The sequence below is a fragment of the Heptranchias perlo genome, unplaced genomic scaffold (genome assembly GCF_035084215.1).
Source record: "Heptranchias perlo isolate sHepPer1 unplaced genomic scaffold, sHepPer1.hap1 HAP1_SCAFFOLD_181, whole genome shotgun sequence".
NCBI classification, from domain to species: domain Eukaryota; kingdom Metazoa; phylum Chordata; class Chondrichthyes; order Hexanchiformes; family Hexanchidae; genus Heptranchias; species Heptranchias perlo.
Genome location: NW_027139088.1, coordinates 193933 through 211030, shown reverse-complemented (window position 1 = coordinate 211030; position 17098 = coordinate 193933). Strand labels below are relative to the sequence as shown.

The 17098-nt window shown below is 40.5% G+C and overlaps 2 protein-coding genes across 2 annotated transcripts; both read right to left on the bottom strand.

The window, feature by feature from the left end:
- Positions 1–2508: 2508 nt before the first annotated feature.
- On the bottom strand, positions 2509–7192 carry LOC137309812 (NACHT, LRR and PYD domains-containing protein 3-like). The gene is made up of 4 exons (XM_067977845.1): positions 7058–7192; positions 5786–5956; positions 4451–4621; positions 2509–2683 (listed from the first exon to the last, which is right to left on the bottom strand). Exons 1-4 carry the CDS (start codon positions 7111–7113, stop codon positions 2509–2511), a joined length of 573 nt encoding a protein of 190 aa, XP_067833946.1. The 5' UTR covers positions 7114–7192.
- A 96-nt stretch (positions 7193–7288) lies between these two features.
- Positions 7289–14635, bottom strand: LOC137309810 (NACHT, LRR and PYD domains-containing protein 3-like). The gene is made up of 3 exons (XM_067977844.1): positions 14575–14635; positions 9372–11127; positions 7289–7361 (listed from the first exon to the last, which is right to left on the bottom strand). The coding sequence occupies exons 1-3, from the start codon at positions 14618–14620 to the stop codon at positions 7289–7291; spliced, it is 1875 nt and encodes a 624-aa protein (XP_067833945.1). The 5' UTR covers positions 14621–14635.
- Between the last annotated feature and the right edge of the window lie 2463 nt (positions 14636–17098).

The window sequence follows — 17098 nt, the reverse complement described above, 5'->3', positions numbered from 1 at the left end:
AGCTGGGTTGTTCTCCTTGGTACTGGTCAAGGTTGCGAGGCGATTTGATAGGGGTATTAAAAATCATGAAGGGTCTGCACAGGGTAGATAGAGAGAAAATGTTCCCATTGGTGGAAGGGTCAAGAACCAGAGGGCATAGATTTAAGGTGATTGGCAAAAGAACCAAAGGTGATATGAGAAAAATATCTTTTACACAGCGAGCGGTTAGGATTTTGCAAAGATCCGGCATGGACTCGATGGGCTGAATGGCCTCCTTCCATGCTGTACCTTTCTTTGATTCTCTGATTCTAATGGTAATCTACAATGTTTATTAATAATACTGTTATCGACATTAACAATAATTTACACTGTTCATTAATAACACTATTACTGATACTAATAATAATGTAGAGTGTTTATTAATAACACTACTACTGTTACTAATAATAATGTACAGTGTTTATTAATATCACTTCTACTGACACTAATAATAATACAGTGTGTATCAATAACACTATTACTGATACTAATAATAATGTACAGTGTATATTAATGACAGTATTACTGATACGAATAATAGTGTACAGTGTTTATGAATAACACTATTACTGACGCTAATATTAATCTGCAGTGTTTATTAATAACATTATTACTGATACTAATAATAATGTACAGTGTTTATTAATATCACTATTACTGACGCTAATAATAATGTACAGTATTTATTAATAACACTATTACTGATATTAATAATCCACAGTGTTTATTAATAATACTATTTCTGTTACTAATAACAATGTACAGTGTTTATTAATAACACTATTACTGATACTAATAATAATGTACAGTGTTTATTAATAACACCATTACTGACGCTAATAATAATGTACAGTGTTTAATAATAACACTATTCCTGACAATAATAATGTACAATGTTTATTAATAACACTATTACTGTTACTAATAATAATGTACAGTGTTTATTAATAACACCATTACTGACGCTAATAATAATGTACAGTGTTTATTAATAACAATATTACTGATATTAATAATTCAGTATTTATTAATAACACTATTACTGATACTTATAATAATGTACAGTGTTTATTAATAACACTATTATTGACAGTAATAATAATGTACAGTGTTTATTAATAACACTATTACTGACACTAATAATAATGTAGTGTTTATTAATAACACTATTACTGATACTAATAATAGTGTGCAGTGTTTATTAATAACACTATTACTGATATTAATAATCCCCAGTGTTTATTAATAATACTATTACTGATACTAATACCAATGTACAGTGTTTATCAATAACACTACTACTGATGCTACGAAGACGATACAGTGTGAAACATTCAGGAACGACAACAGCTTGTAATTATACAACGTGTTTAAAGCTGTAAAACATCCCCAGGTACGTAACAGAAGAGTTATCAGGCAAAATTTGTCACCGAGCGACAGAAGCAGATTTTAGGACAAGAGGTAGGTTTTAAGTAGCGTCTTAAAGAAGGAGAGAGAGGTAGAGAGGTTTAGGGAGAGAATTCCAGAGTTTATGGTCGGGACTGCTGAAGGCACGGCCTCCAATGGTGGAGGTGAGGTAATTAGGGATGCATAAGTGGCAAGAACTGGAGGAACGCAGAGATCTCGGAGGATTCTACACTACAGAGATAGGGAGGGGCGAGATCATGCAATGGTGGACGCAGCAGGAAGTTTGGTTTGGGAGAGGGGAGGGGATGTGAGTGATGAGGCAAACAACGAGGTGATCAGAGATGGCTAAATCTTTATAAAACACTGGTCGGCCTCAGCTGGAGTATTGTGTTCAATTCTGGGCATCACACTTTAGGAAGGATGTGAAGGCCTTATTGATGGTGCAGAAGAGTGACACTAGAATGGTACCAGGTGTGAGGAACTTCAGCTATGTGGAGATATTGGAGAAGCTGGGGTTGTTCTTCTTAGAACAGAAAAAGTTAAGGGGAGATCATGAACGGGTTTGACAGAGTAAATAAGGAGAGACTTTATCCAGTGGTCGAAGGGTCGGTAAGCAGAGGACACAGATTTAATGGGATCGGCAAAAGAGCCAGAAGCGACATGAGGAAAGATATTTTATGTAGCGAGTTGTAATAATATGCAATGCACTGTCTGAAAGAGAGGTGGAAGCAGATTGAATAGTAAATTTAAAAGGGAATTGGACAAATACTTGAAGGGAAACAATTACAGGGCTACGGGGAAAGAGCGAGAGAATGGGTCGAATTGCATAGCTCTTTCAAAGAGCTGGCACAGGCACGATGGGCCGAATGGACTCCTCCCCTGCTGTACCTACTATGACACTATGGCCTTCTCTGTGATTGAGGCGATGGGAATAGAGAGGCCACGTGAGATGGGAAGGTCAAGGGGGTGGCTATGAATAGGGGTAGAAAACTTTATATGAAGGGAGAGGTTACATCAGACAGGAAGGCAGAGAACTCAGATGAGATCCATTTATTATAAAGAGAATCTGACACAGTCTGGCACTTACCGCAGTTTCTGTATTTTACAGTCCGGGTTCCTCAGAGCCGCAGACAGTAGTTTCACTCCTGAATCTCCCAGTTTATTATTACCCAGATTCAAACCCGTCAGTGACCGGTTTGTACTGAGAGTCGAAACGAGATCCTCGGTACAAGAATCTGTGAGATCGGCACGATCCAGACTGGGGATCAGAGAGAAAGAAGTAGCAGGAATCAGTCTATTAATAACATTATTACCGACACTAATAATATACAATGTTTATTAAAAACTCTGTTGCTGATACTGATAATCTACAGTGTTAATTAATAGCACTATTACTGATACTAATAATAATCTACAGTGTTTATTAATAACATTACTGATAATGTAGTGTTTATTAATAACACTATTACTGATACTAATAATAATGTACAGTGTTTATTAATAACATTACTAATACTGATAATGTCTTGTTTATTAATAACACTACTACTGACACTAAATATTATGTACAGAGTTTATAATAACACTATTAATGACACAAATAATGTATAGTGATAATTACTGACACTAATAATATACCGTGTTTATTCATAACACTATTACCGATGCTATTAATGAACAGTGTTTATTAATAACACGACTACTGTTACTAACAATAATTTACAGTGTTTATTAATAACACTCTTACTAATACTGATAATCATGTAGTGTTGATTAATAACACTAATAATAATGCGCAGTGTTTATCAATAACACTACTACTGACACTACTAATAATGCACAGGGTGAAACATTCAGGAACGACGCAGCTTGTAATTATGCAACGCGTTTAAAGTAGTGAAACATCCCCAGGTGCGTCACAGGAGAGTTATCAGGCAAAAGTTGTCACAGAGCCACTTAAGACGATATTATGAGAAGCGGTAAGTTTTAAGAAGCATCTTTAAGGAGGAGAGAGAGGTAGCGAGGGTTCGGCAGGGAATCCAGAGCTTAGGACCTGGACTACTGAACGCACGGCCGCTGATGGTGTAGGTGAGGTAATTGGGGATGCACAACAGGCAAGAATTGGAGGAATGCAGAGATCTCTGAGAATTCTACACTTGGAGGAGGTTACAGAGATAGGGAGGGACGAGATCATGCAATGGTGGACGCAGCAGGAAGTGTGGTTTGGGAGAGGGGAGGGGATGTGAGTGATGAGGCAAACAACGAGGTGATCAAAGATGGCTAAACCTTTATAAAATACTGGTAGGCCTCAGCTGGAGTATTGTGTTCAATTCTTGGCACCACACTTCAGGAAGGATTTGAAGGCCTTAGATAGGGTGCAGAAGAGATTTAATAGGGTGGTACCAGAGATGAGGGACTTCAGTCATGTGGAGAGATTGGAGAAGCTGGGGTTGTTTTCCTTAGAACAGAGAAGGTTAAGGGGAGATTTGCTACAGGTGTTCAAAATCATGAACGGGTGTGACACAGAAAATAGGGATAAACCCTTTCCAGTGGGAGAAGGATCGTTAACCAAACGTCACAGGTTTAGAGTGATCAGCAAAAGAACCAGAGGGTACATGAGGAACCTTTTTTTTAAGCAGCGAGTAGTGATGATCTGGAATGCACTGTCTGAAAGGGTGGTGGAAGTAGATTCAATAGTGACTTTCAAAAGGGAATTGGACAAATACTTGAATGGAAACAATCACAGGGCTATGGGAAAGAGCAGTGGAATGGGTCTAATTGGAGAGCGCTTTCAAAGAGGCACGGGCACAGGCACGATGCGGCGAATGCTCCTCCTGTACCTCCTATGATACAATGACCTTAATTGCGATTGAGGCGATGGGAATAGAGAAGCCACGCATAATGGGAAGGTAGAGGGGTTGGCCGTGAATAGGGGTAGGAGGGTTTATATGGAGTCAGACAGGAGGGCAGAGAACTCAGATGATATCCAGTTATTATAAACACAATCTCACAGTCTGGTACTTACCGCAGTTCCTGTATTTTACAGTCCGGGTTCCTCAGAGCCGCAAACAGTAGTTTCACTCCTGAATCTCCCAGTTTATTATTACCCAGGTTCAGTTCCGTCAATGACCGGTTTGTACTGAGAGCGGAGACGAGATCATCGATGCAAGAAGCTGTGAGATCGTTAAAATCCAGCCTCGGGATTCGAGAGAGAGAAATAACAGGAATATGGGTAAATCCCAAATGTTTACTAATAACACTATTACTGATACTAATAATAAAGTAGTGTTTATTTATAACACTATTACTGATATTAATACACATTGTACATTATTAATAACACTGTTACTGATACTAATAATGTACAGTGTATATTAATAACATTATTACTGATACTAATAATAATGATACTGATAATATTCTGCAGTGTTTAATAATATCAGTATTACTGATAATAACGTAGATTTTTTAAAATCACACTATTGCTGATATTGATAATCATGTACAGCGTTTATTAAGAACACTATTACTGACACTAATAATTTTGTGCAATGTTCATTAATAACACTATTACTGACACTAATAATTGTGTACAATATTTATTAATAACACTGTTACTGACACTGGTACTGTACAGTGTTTATTAATAAAATTATAACAGATACTGATAATAATGTACAGTGTTTATTCATAACAATATTACTGATTCTAATAATATACAGATTTGATTAATAACACTATTACTGAAGCTGATAATAATGTACAATGTTTTAATAACTGTTACTGACACTAATAATTATGTACAGTATATATTAGTAACACTATTAATGACACTGGTAGTAATGTACAGTGTTCATTAATAACACTATTTGTGATACTAATAATGTACAGTGTTTATTAGTAACACGATCACTGATACTGATAATGTACAGTGTTTATCAATAACACTATTACTGATGCCGATAATACAGTGTTTATTAATAACACTTACTGACACTAATAATGATGTACAGTGTTTAATAATAACACTATTGCTGATAATATTCTGCAGTGTTTAATAATATCAGTGTTACTGATAATAATATAGAATTTTTTTTAATAACACTATTGCTGATATTGATAATAATGTGAAGTGTTTATAAATAACACTATTACTGATACTGGTAGTAATGTACAGTGTTTATTAATAACACTATTACTGACACTGGTAATAATGTACAGTGTTTATTAATAAAACTAGAACAGATACTGATAATAATGTACAGTGCTTATTAATAACACTATTACTGACACTAATAATAAAGAGAAGTGTTACATATCCGGTTATTATAAACCCAATCTCACAGAGTCTGATACTTACCACAGTTCCTGTATTTTACAGTTTGGGTTCCTCAGAGCCGCAGACAGTCGTTTCACTCCGGAATCTCGCAATTTATTATTACTCAGGTTCAGAACCGTCAGTGACCGATTTGTACTGAGAGCGGAGACGAGATCCTCGGTACAAGAATCTGTGAGACCGACATTATTCAGCCTGAGGATCAGAGAGAGAGAAATAACAGGAATCAGGCAAATCCCCAGTGATTATTGATAACTTTATTACTGAAACTAACAAGAGTGTACATTGTTTTTAATAACACTATTACTAATACTAATCATGTACAGTGTTTATTAATAACACTATTACTGAAAGTGATAATGATGTACAGTGTTTATTAATAGCACTATTACTGATACTAATAATAATGTACATTGTTTACTAATTACTCTATTACTGCTACTGATAATGTACAGTATGTATTAATAATACTATTACGGACAGTAATAATAATGTACAATATTCATTGACAACAATATTACTGATGATAATATGCAGTGTTTATTAATAACTCTATTATTGATTCTAATAATAATGTACAGATTATTTGATAACACTATTAGTGATAATAATATACTCTGTTTATTAATAACACCGTTACTGACACTAATGATGATGTGCACTGTTTAATAATAACACTATTACTGAAGCTGATAATAATGCAGTGTTTTTAATATCTATTACTGACACTAATAATTATGTACAGTGTTTATTAGTAACACTATTAATGACAGTGATAGTAATGTACAGTGTTCATTAATAACATCATTACTGATACTAATAAGGTACAGTGTTTATCAATAACACGATTACTGATGCCAATAATGCAGTGTTTATTAATAACACTTATTGACACTAAAAATGATGTTCAGTGTTTAATAATAACACCATTACTGATAATATTCTGCAATGTTTAATAATATCAGTATTACTGATAATAATGTAGAATTTGTTAAATAACACTACTGCTGATATTGATAATGTACAGCGTTTATTAATAACACTATTACTGACACTAAGAATTGTGTGCAGTGTTTATTAATAACACTATTTCTGATAGCTGATAGTGGTAGCAATGTACAGTGTTTATTAGTAACACTATTACCAATACTGATAATGTACAGTGATTATTAATATGACTCTTGCTGATACTGATGTACAGTGTTTATTGGTAACACTATTACTGGCACTAGTAATAATATACAGTGTTAGACATCCCATTATTCTAAAGACAATCTCACACAGTCTGATACTTACCGCATTTTCTGTATTTTACAGTATGGGTTCCTCAGAGCCGCAGACAGTGGTTTCATTCCTGAGTCTCCCAGGTTATTGTACCCCAGTCTAAACACAAAGAAATAAAGTGAGAAACAAATTGGGGTAAATTTTAATTAGGAGCCGTGGAAGGAGGTGCGTAGGCGGGGGGGGGGGGGGGGGGGGCGTGGGGGATGGTGGCGCGGAGGAGAATTCCTGATGGGGAACCCGGAATTACGGTTTCCCCAGATGCCCGTACGATTTTGACGTCAGGACATCTTTCATTTTTGGCAGCAACATCCTTGAACTGCGAGATCAAATAACATCAGTGTTCTTTTCCGGGCTGTGTGAGCGGGTAAAAGATCTCTACGGCCCATCAACCAATCAGTTTGAAGCAAGCCAGGCTGTGAGATCCCTGAAGTGCAGTTCATTCCCAAACAGCGCAAACTAAAAACCAGGAAGTCCCCGATAAGGTTTTATAAAATGAAGGAGAGAGCGAAATAAAGAGAGGATAAGATTAAAAGACTGAGAGAAAGGAGACAGAAGGAAAAAGTAACAACAAAAATTCATTACATTTTTTTAAATGTCCAAAACTAGTAAATTCAGGAGTAACGGGATTCCACGTTTTGAAAAGTTAATATTGAGTGCCAGAGATATTATTTGGCAGTCATTAAGACTTACCACGCTGTTAAAAATGATTTTGTCCTTTAAAAACCGAGCGTATCTGTTGTATGGCGATATTTGTTAGTTTCCTGCTGGGCAGAAGAGCAATTTGCCGCTGATCTATTGATTACAGCCGGCAATATCCCTTTAATGTGAAGGTCACATTCCCGGCGAACCAGGAAGAGTAAATTCTGGATATCCGCCTTTAACTGCGCATGAGCGGTCGCTGCAACTTGCTCTTCGATTTCACCACTAATAACGGTGAGCGCTGTTAGGATCACGGTGACTTTAAAACGAATTTCCAGACCAATGGCGAAATACATCAGGCGAAATACATTAGGCTAAGAGTTGGCTAACATTACCTATTGTTCCAGCTCCTACAATTTGCAGTCCAGCACAAAATTAACCATAGTCTCCGAACGAGGATGCAAGATAACAGATGTTACCAGAACAGAGAACTCTGCAAGGACGACTCATAACCTGGTTAACCTTCATACCTCGCAAAAAGGGCCCTCGTGATACCCTCGGCAACTAAGATATATAAGGGTCAGTAGAGCTATGGGTAGAAGGACAGCTTGGAGCTACCAGACCACTCACCAGGAACACCCAGGGACCCTGGATCTGATCAACACATGACCTATGATAGAAGCGCATTAATCATCTGTCCCATTCTGTAACGTACAATTAGCTACTGATTTGTGCCATGTTGGAGTAACAATAAACTCTCATACCCCAAAAGGAAGCTCGTTGTCCGAATCAGTAAATCTGCTGCAGATGTAAACTGGCTGGGAGTGAAATTGGACATTGGCGATGACGCAAAATAAGCGGAATCGCATTGATTGCCTATTAAAGCACACGTCTGGTAATCGGTTCTATTGGAGTGAACGAGACTGAATATTGAACAGAGTGTATAACAAGTGACTAAAGGGATATCGTCTGTTCTGCTCTACGTTCCGCCCATTTACAATTTTACCCCCTTAAACAATTCACTATCACTGGTGCCACGCCTGGAGTGAAGACCAATCTCACCCGTCTCGGTATTTATTAAATAAAGTGCTTTCTGTGTGAAACCTTTAAATGTCCCTCAGTCCGATCTCATTCCCTAATGATAAGAATTACCCTCCTGGAGATCAGTGACCAGTCCAGTTATATTTGGTCCTCGCACACGGATTACCGGGAAATCCCTTGTCCATTACCGGCGGTTTTACCGGAATCTGTCTACTGTGTGCGAAATCCAGCTGGTGATGCAGATTGTAAGAAAAAGTCCGCTGTGAGTCCGTGATACAATTGGGCAACGGGGGAGTTTTGTAGCCTTTAAAACAGCAGGTTTCGTTATTTAAAGAACAGAATTGGGAAAAATTTTAAACAATTATCAGCCGAAAACGTCCATTTACCTCATTTTCTCAATCTAACATATTTTTGGCCCCTCTGCAGAAGCCATTTTATTATATATCATGATATGGGAAATTATTGGTACATTTTAAATTATTTTGATTTGCATTGGTGTTAGGGAATTACTAACCAATCATATTTGTGTTGAATCTGCTTCTCTCTGGTTTAATTGAACTGTTTGCTTCCCTTCGTTACGGAGCAACAACACAATCCGTGACTGTTCTATAATTGACCTACCAGTTAGAGACAAATAAACAGTTACCTCAACACCTGGCATTTGTGTAGTGCGGGTCCCAGCCGCTGGAGTCCTTCACACTGAATGGAGCAGTTCCACAGATCGAGGTGTTCTATTGTATCACAGAGTCCAATGACATGAGACAGAACAGCACAGTCTATGGGGGTCAGTCGCAATGCTTCCCCTGAGTTCAAGTGTCCAAATGTAAGTGTTTCCAGAGATCCCAATGTGGTCCGAGCTAGTGTTTTATTCTGAGACTCAAACAGGTAGTGGAATGTATTCAGGAGGTCCCTTTTACCAGTTTGACTCTCTGTTTTTCCAATCTGTCCTTCAACCTTCTCCTTCACCCAGTCAATCACTCCGCAGATTGTGCGATGAAGAAATGGACCCAGAAACTCCTCCAGGGGCCGAGCTGACTGTGAGGAGGAGAGACCAACAACAAAACGGAGAAATATCTCAAATCGCCCATCTTCCTTGCTGTGGGCTTCACTGAGGAGTTTCCTGATGTCCCCTGGATCTGGAGTCAGGAATTGTGCGAGTGCGGCTACAAACTCTTGGATGGTGAGGTGCGGGAATGTGTAAACCAGACCCTGGGCAGAATCATCTCTCTCAAAAAGTTCCATCATGAACCCAGACAGGAACTGGGAAGGTTGCAGATTGTACTTGATCAAATCTCCATTTCTAAACACAATCTTCTTCTCGGAGACTCCTGTGAAGGCCATCTCACCGATCTTCAGTAACACATCACGGGGGGATTCAATCTCTCGGCCATGGTTTTTCAGAATGTTGTAAATATAGTAGGAATATAGTTGGGTGATGGTCTTGGGAACTCGCTTTTGTTTCCTGTCTCTTTGTGTGAAGAAGGGACCCAGTGACAGACCGAGGATCCAGCAGTAGGAAGGGTTGTAACACATGGTGTACAGGAGCTCGTTCTCGTCCACATGTTTGAAAACAGCTGCTGCCACCACCTGATCTTCAAAAAACTTGTTGAAATATTCCTTCCGTTCGTCACCAACAAATCCTAGGATTTCAGCCCAGACACTGATCTCAGCCTTTTCCAATAAATGTAATGCAGTGGGTCGGCTGGTCACGAGCACTGAACATCCTGGGAGCAGCTTGTGCTGTATTAAACTGTACACAATGTCAGACAATTTACACCGCCATTCGGGATCTGTGCACATGTACTGAGGTTCTGTATTTCTCCGATTCTCAGTAAAATCGATACTGTCCTTGAATTCATCTAAACCATCGAATATAAACAGTAATCTCTCTGGGTTCTTCCAGAGCTCTCCCAGAATATTCCTCAAATAAGGATAGAAAATAAGTATCAGATTCCACAGGTTTATGCTGCAGTTAACAGCGTTTAACTCACGGAATTTAAAACTGAAAACAAATTGAAAGTGTGGGTATATTTTCCCAGTGGCCCAGTCAGAAACAATCTTTTGTACCATTGTTGTTTTTCCAATCCCCGCGACTCCACTCACTACTGCTGAACTCCCAGATTTAGATTTTCTCTGGGAAAAACTGCTCTGGAACAATTGATCAGTTCGGATTTTTTCCAGTTCTCTCCGGAGATGTTTCTCTCTCCACTCCTCATGGTCTCGGCCTCTTGCCAGCAGTTCATGTTCTACAAGTGTCCGATCTCGAACAGTAGAAATGACCGTTAACTCAGTGTATAGAGTGACCAGCTGGAAAATCTTAACCTTCTCCCTTATTAGGATCGTGTTCACTCTCAGTGTTTCAGTTTGGACCCGGAGTGTTTCCTTGTGTTTCTGTTGAACATCTTCAATTAGAACAGACAAAATGTGGTTCTCAATGTTAGTTGTATTGACATAAAAACAAATTGTCAATCTCACTTTACTATTCAGTAAAATGTTCCGAGATTGAATTCACAGCTTCAATAGAGGTGCGAGCAGGAAATTAAACTCAGTTACTGAGAACATCTCTTGAAAGTGAATAATGGCGGAGAAAAGTTTCAAATCCTCACTTGATTCTTATACTTAATGAACATGGAGATTTCTATGAAGGTGATATTTTCCCTCTGATGTTTAATACTATCAGCCTTGCCCTGTACCATGGACATCTCATTTCAAATCCACACATGATCATGGTTATGCGACAGAAGTTCTCGTGGATCAGTCTATGAAATTGTCAGTGGTGCTGACCTTCAGCGGAAATGTGAAATCGGGTATTGGGTATCAGTGGAAGAGGGACAGACTGTGAATGGACAGAAATTCCACTCGGTGTCCTAATTGACCGTGATAAGATTCCGACCCCTTACCCTCTCCATCACATAGGCCACCTTCTTCCACCTCCGTGATATTACCCGTCTCCTCTACTCCCTCAGCCCATTTGCTGCTGAAAACCCTATCAATGCCTTTATTACATCCAGACTCGCCTATTCAAATGCTCCCCTGGCCAGCCTCCCACCTTCTGTAAACTTGAACTCATCCGAAACTCTGCTGCCCGTGTCTGAACTCACGCCAAGTCCCGTTCACCCATCACCCCTGTGCTCACTGACTTACATTGACTCCCGGTGTGGAAAAGCCTCGATTTTTAAATTTTCATTCTTATTTCTACATCCCTCCGTGGTCCTCGCCCTTCCCTGTCTCTGTAACCTCCGCCAGCACTACGCTTCTCCAATTGTTGTGCATCACCCGAATTCCATCACTCGATTGGCGGCCTTGCCTTCAAATGCATAGGCACTAAATTCTGGAATTCCCTCCCTTAACCTCTCCACCTCTTAACAGAAGCCCCACTGTTATTGTATCAGACCTCGGGCAGGTTATCTGGGATATTGTGGGCACTGGGAGAGGGACAGACTGGGAATGAACAGAAGTTCCACTGTTATTGTATCAGACCTCGGGCAGGTTATCTGGGATATTGTGGGCACTCGGAGAGGGACAGAATGTGAATGGACAGAAGTTCCACTGTCATTGTATCAGACCTCGGGCAGGTTATCTGGGATATTGTGGACACTGGGAGAGGGACAGACTGTGAATGGACAGAAGTTCCACTGTTCAACCTCGGCGGTGAGGAAGCTTATAGAAACGGGACTCGGATATTTTATCTGGGGTATTACTTGTACTTTTATAGTCACCTGATCACAGGTAAAGATTATTGCCATTCTTAAGGTACAGAGAGGAATAAGAAAGATGATTTAAGATATTGGAGTATTGGTCGAGGGAAGGGTTTGATGTATTTTGTTTGGGCAAGAGACTTCGGTATTGAAATGTTTTAATGGAATTCAGAACATTCGTGCAGGAAACAGGCTCACAATCATCAAAATAATTAATAACGGGGAAAATTGAAAGCCAGAAATACGAAGGGAAATCAGGGTAATTTTCTCACCCAAAGGATAAGAGAGCGTGGACCAGTTACCAGGGAAGGACACTAAAGGGGCAGATTAAGTGGGGTGAAGAGACAATCGGACGTGTTTTTGTGGATACACTGACAGGAGGGGTAGTGGGGTCATTTCTCTAACAGGGACAGACTTATTTGGGCCAAATGGCCTTTTCCTGTCTCGAATCATTCTCCTGCTAGATTGTGTTTCAGAAATTGTGAACAATTTTTCAGCAGTTTTTCACTTACATTGAACGTGTTTTCCGAACAGTCCTGTCATATCACCGATTGGTATTAGAATTTGAACTACTGCCCACATCACTCGGTGTAATGTTAGAGCAGAAAACATTCACAGTTCATTTCAACTGTTCTCCCAATAATTATACTCCGTTTCATTTTGGTCTGAATTTCCTATAATGCAGGTTTGGGAAATTACAAATCTGCTTCCATCAGTCATTCCATTGGGTCGAAAAAGACCCTGAGTTAAAGGACTATTCTTTCAGTCGAATAAGTTCTCTCTTTCACTGCCATTAGGAAGCCAGCCCAAAACTTCCCAATAACCCTGAGCATTGTCTTTCCCTCACAATTCGCCATTGGACTGCTCTTTACTTGTGAGCGCAGAAAATCTGGGCAGCACGTAGGAGGTGTGTTTGAAGGCTCGAAGTGTCGGGATCCTGCCAGGTGTGTATGGGGACTCACAGTTTATCAGGATCCTGCCAGGTGTGTGTGGGGATTCACAGTGTATCAGGATCCTGGCAGGTGTGTGTGGGGATTTACAGTGTATCAGGATCCTGCCAGGTGTGTATGGGGACTCACAGTGTATCAGGATCCTGCCAGGTGTGTGTGGGGATTTACAGTGTATCAGGATCCTGCCAGGTGTGTATGGGGACTCACAGTGTATCAGGATCCTGCCAGGTGTGTGTGGGGATTCACAGTGTATCAGGATCCTGCCAGGTGTGTGTGGGGATTCACAGTGTATCAGGATCCTGTCAGGTGTGTATGGGGATTCACAATGTATCAGGATCCTGCCAGGTGTGTATGGGGATTCGCAGTGTATCAGGATCCTGCCAGGTGTGTATGGGGACTCACAGTGTATCAGGATCCTGCCAGGTGTGTATGGGGATTCACAGTGTATCAGGATCCTGCCAGGTGTGTATGGGGATTCACAGTGTATCAGGATCCTGCCAGGTGTGTATGGGGATTCACAGTGTATCAGGATCCTGCCAGGTGTGTGTGGGGATTCACAGTGTATCAGGATCCTGCCAGGTGTGTGTGGGGATTCACAGTGTATCAGGATCCTGTCAGGTGTGTATGGGGATTCACAATGTATCAGGATCCTGCCAGGTGTGTATGGGGATTCGCAGTGTATCAGGATCCTGCCAGGTGTGTATGGGGACTCACAGTGTATCAGGATCCTGCCAGGTGTGTATGGGGACTCACAGTGTATCAGGATCCTGTCAGGTGTGTATGGGGATTCACAGTGTATCAGGATCCTGTCAGGTGTGTTTGGGGATTCACAGTGTATCAGGATCCTGCCAGGTCTGAATGGGATTCACAGTGTATCAGGATCCTGCCAGGTGAATATGGGGATTCACAGTGTATCAGGATCCTGCCAGGTATGAACGTTTTTTCACAACTTTTAGCGCCTGGATCAGCTGGAGCAATAAAACATCTGCAAATTTAGAAATAATTGAGAACCACGAATGGTAACGGATCGCGCAAACGATTTAAAGATTATTAACAAATTAAAATCTAAATTTATTCTGTTTCCTCCACCCTTTGAACTTGATTCCCAAATTGTGACAATCTCTTAATAAACGGCTACAGTAAAACATTCTGATTTTCAGAAGATAAATAAACGGTTTGAAATCTCCAGGTCATCACTTACCTTTCAGGTGACTGGGTATTTCAGATAAACCTCGTCCGATGTTCATATAATCAAATGGATCAGGACCTGTTTAAATCAATGAGCTTTCATGAAATCTGATCTGTGTAATATTAAAGTAAATTCTGCAGTGTTTCAATCTGAAATTGAATTCAGTGTGAGATTTTACTGTACCAAGTTCCTGAATCTCTTTCAGTATTTTGACCAACTTTGGTAACCTGTGCATTTTCACAAAGGATTCCCACATCACCCTTCGGGCCCGAGAGCCTTTCTCCATCACCAGATTTAGGAGAAGTTTGGAACTGTCCGCCCGGTTTCCCTTCTCCGCGAGCTCAGTGACTATCTGTAAAGAATAATAATTAATATATTGAGGAGTGGAGTGAATGACAAAGATTGAGAATGAGAAGGAAAGGAGCTGCTCCGTGATGGGATCTCCCAGTTTATATTGAGGAGTGGAGTGAAAGACAAAGACTGAGAATGAGAAGGAAAGGAGCTGCTCCGTGATGGGATCTCCCAGTTTATATTGAGGAGCGGAGTGAAATACAAAGACTGAGAATGAGAAGGAAAGGAGCTGCTCCGTGATGGGATCTCCCAGTTTATATTGAGTGGAGTGAAAGACAAAGACTGAGAATGAGAAGGAAAGGAGCTGCTCCGTGATGTGATCTCCCAGTTTATATTGAGGAGTGGAGTGAAAGACAAAGACTGAGAATGAGAAGGAAAGGAGCTGCTCCGTGATGGTATCTCCCAGTTTATATTGAGGAGTGCAGTGAAAGACAAAGACTGAGAATGAGAAGGAAAGGAGCTGCTCCGCGATGGGATCTCCCAGTTTATATTGAGGAGTGGAGTGAAAGACAAAGACTGAGAATGAGAAGGAAAGGAGCTGCTCCGTGATGTGATCTCCCAGTTTATATTGAGGAGTGGAGTGAAAGACAAAGACTGAGAATGAGAAGGAAAGAAGCTGCTCCGCGATGGGATCTCCCAGTTTATATTGAGGAGTGGAGTGAAAGACAAAGACTGAGAATGAGAAGGAAAGGAGCTGCTCCGTGATGGGATCTCCCAGTTTATATTGAGGAGTGGAGTGAAAGACAAAGACTGAGAATGAGAAGGAAAGAAGCTGCTCCGTGATGGGATCTCCCAATTTGTATTGAGGAGTGGAGTGAAAGACAGACTGAGAATGAGAAGGAAAGGAGCTGCTCCGTGATGGGATCGCCCAGTTTATATTGAACACAGAAAGTAATCACTGGGCTGGGTATTGATCCATTCTGAACATGGGCAGAATATTCTGTTAATACTTTGATTCAGTCATTAACGGGAATGAAAAGTGATGAAACTATAATGGAAACGAGAAATATCGTTCCAGGAGAGTGAGGGATCACTGAGAATCTGCAGTAATTTTAATGGGACTAGTTTTCTCCCTCCTTCAGTGTCCAACATGACATCAGATTACTGATTGACAATATGATACTTTTGTTTCTCACACTTACTTCCTGCTCTCACAATTTGTTGATTTGTCTAAAAATTAAACAGTAGCGAATCAGAACTGAAGTTAAAGGGAAGGGACGATTCTCAAGTTAGGGAATCAGCTGGGAAACTGGCTGAGGAATTACCAATCCTGCTTCATCACTGAGGAGAGCCGACCAATAATAATAACCGTGCTAAATATCCATCACTTTTCAGTTCGTAATTAAATGTCTGACATCCAGGTTTCTGCACATCTGCTATTGGTATGAAACCTCGGGAACCGGGAGCACTTATCCAGCAATGGGGCTCATGTAGTCAGGACTGTCATCAGCAACAACGTACATTTATATAATGCCTTTAATGCAGAAAAACGTCCCAACACTGGACCACTACTGCTAGGGTGATGATGAGATGTACAAGATGCTAGAGCCAGAGCAATAGAGAACTCTTGGGACGCAGGAAGGTCGTATGACTGGAGGAGGTTACAGAGATAGGGAGGGGCGAGGCCATGGTGTGGCTTAAACAGGAGGATGGGAATTGAAAAGTGAAGGCATTCGAAAACTGTGAGGCAATAGGTGAGTGAGCACTGGAGTGAGAGGTGAGTGGGACCTTGAGAGGGGTAGGGTACAGACAGCAACGTTTTGGATGAGCTGAAGTTTACCGAAGGCAGAGGATGGGAAGCCGGCCAGGAGAGCATTGGAATAGTTGAGTCCAGAGTAAATTTCCTCCAATGAATTATTGGAAAGACCAAACCCATCCCTTTGTCACCTACAGACTCCACTGTTCCAATGCTTCCCTGGCCGGCATCCCATCTTTCACCCTCCATAAACTTGAGCTCACCCAAAACTCTGTTGCCTGTATCCTAACTCGCACCAAGCCCCATCACCCATCACCCTCTGTGCTTGCTGACCTGCATTGGCTCCCGGTCCGACAAAGCCTCGATTTTAAAATGCTCACCGTTGTTTTCAAATCCCTCCTTGGCCCTCGCTGCTCCCTATCTCTGGAACCTCCTCCAGCCCTACAACCCTCTGAAATCTCTCCACTCCTCTCATTTTTGCCTTTTGCG

Excerpts from the sequence above, each read along its gene's own strand:
- LOC137309812 (XM_067977845.1), bottom strand. The coding sequence starts at position 7,113 with ATGAAACCACTGTCTGCGGCTCTGAGGAACCCATACTGTAAAATACAG. Across the intron at positions 5,957-7,057 it reads TGTAAAATACAGAAAATGCG|GCTGAATAATGTCGGTCTCA; the intron begins GTAAGTATCAGA and ends TCTGATCCTCAG. Across the intron at positions 4,622-5,785 it reads TGTAAAATACAGGAACTGTG|GCTGGATTTTAACGATCTCA; the intron begins GTAAGTATCAGA and ends TCGAATCCCGAG.
- LOC137309810 (XM_067977844.1), bottom strand. The coding sequence starts at position 14,620 with ATGAACATCGGACGAGGTTTATCTGAAATACCCAGTCACCTGAAAG. Across the intron at positions 11,128-14,574 it reads AATACCCAGTCACCTGAAAG|ATGTTCAACAGAAACACAAG; the intron begins GTAAGTGATGAC and ends TTCTAATTGAAG. Across the intron at positions 7,362-9,371 it reads CACAAATGCCAGGTGTTGAG|TTCAAGGATGTTGCTGCCAA; the intron begins GTAACTGTTTAT and ends TTGATCTCGCAG.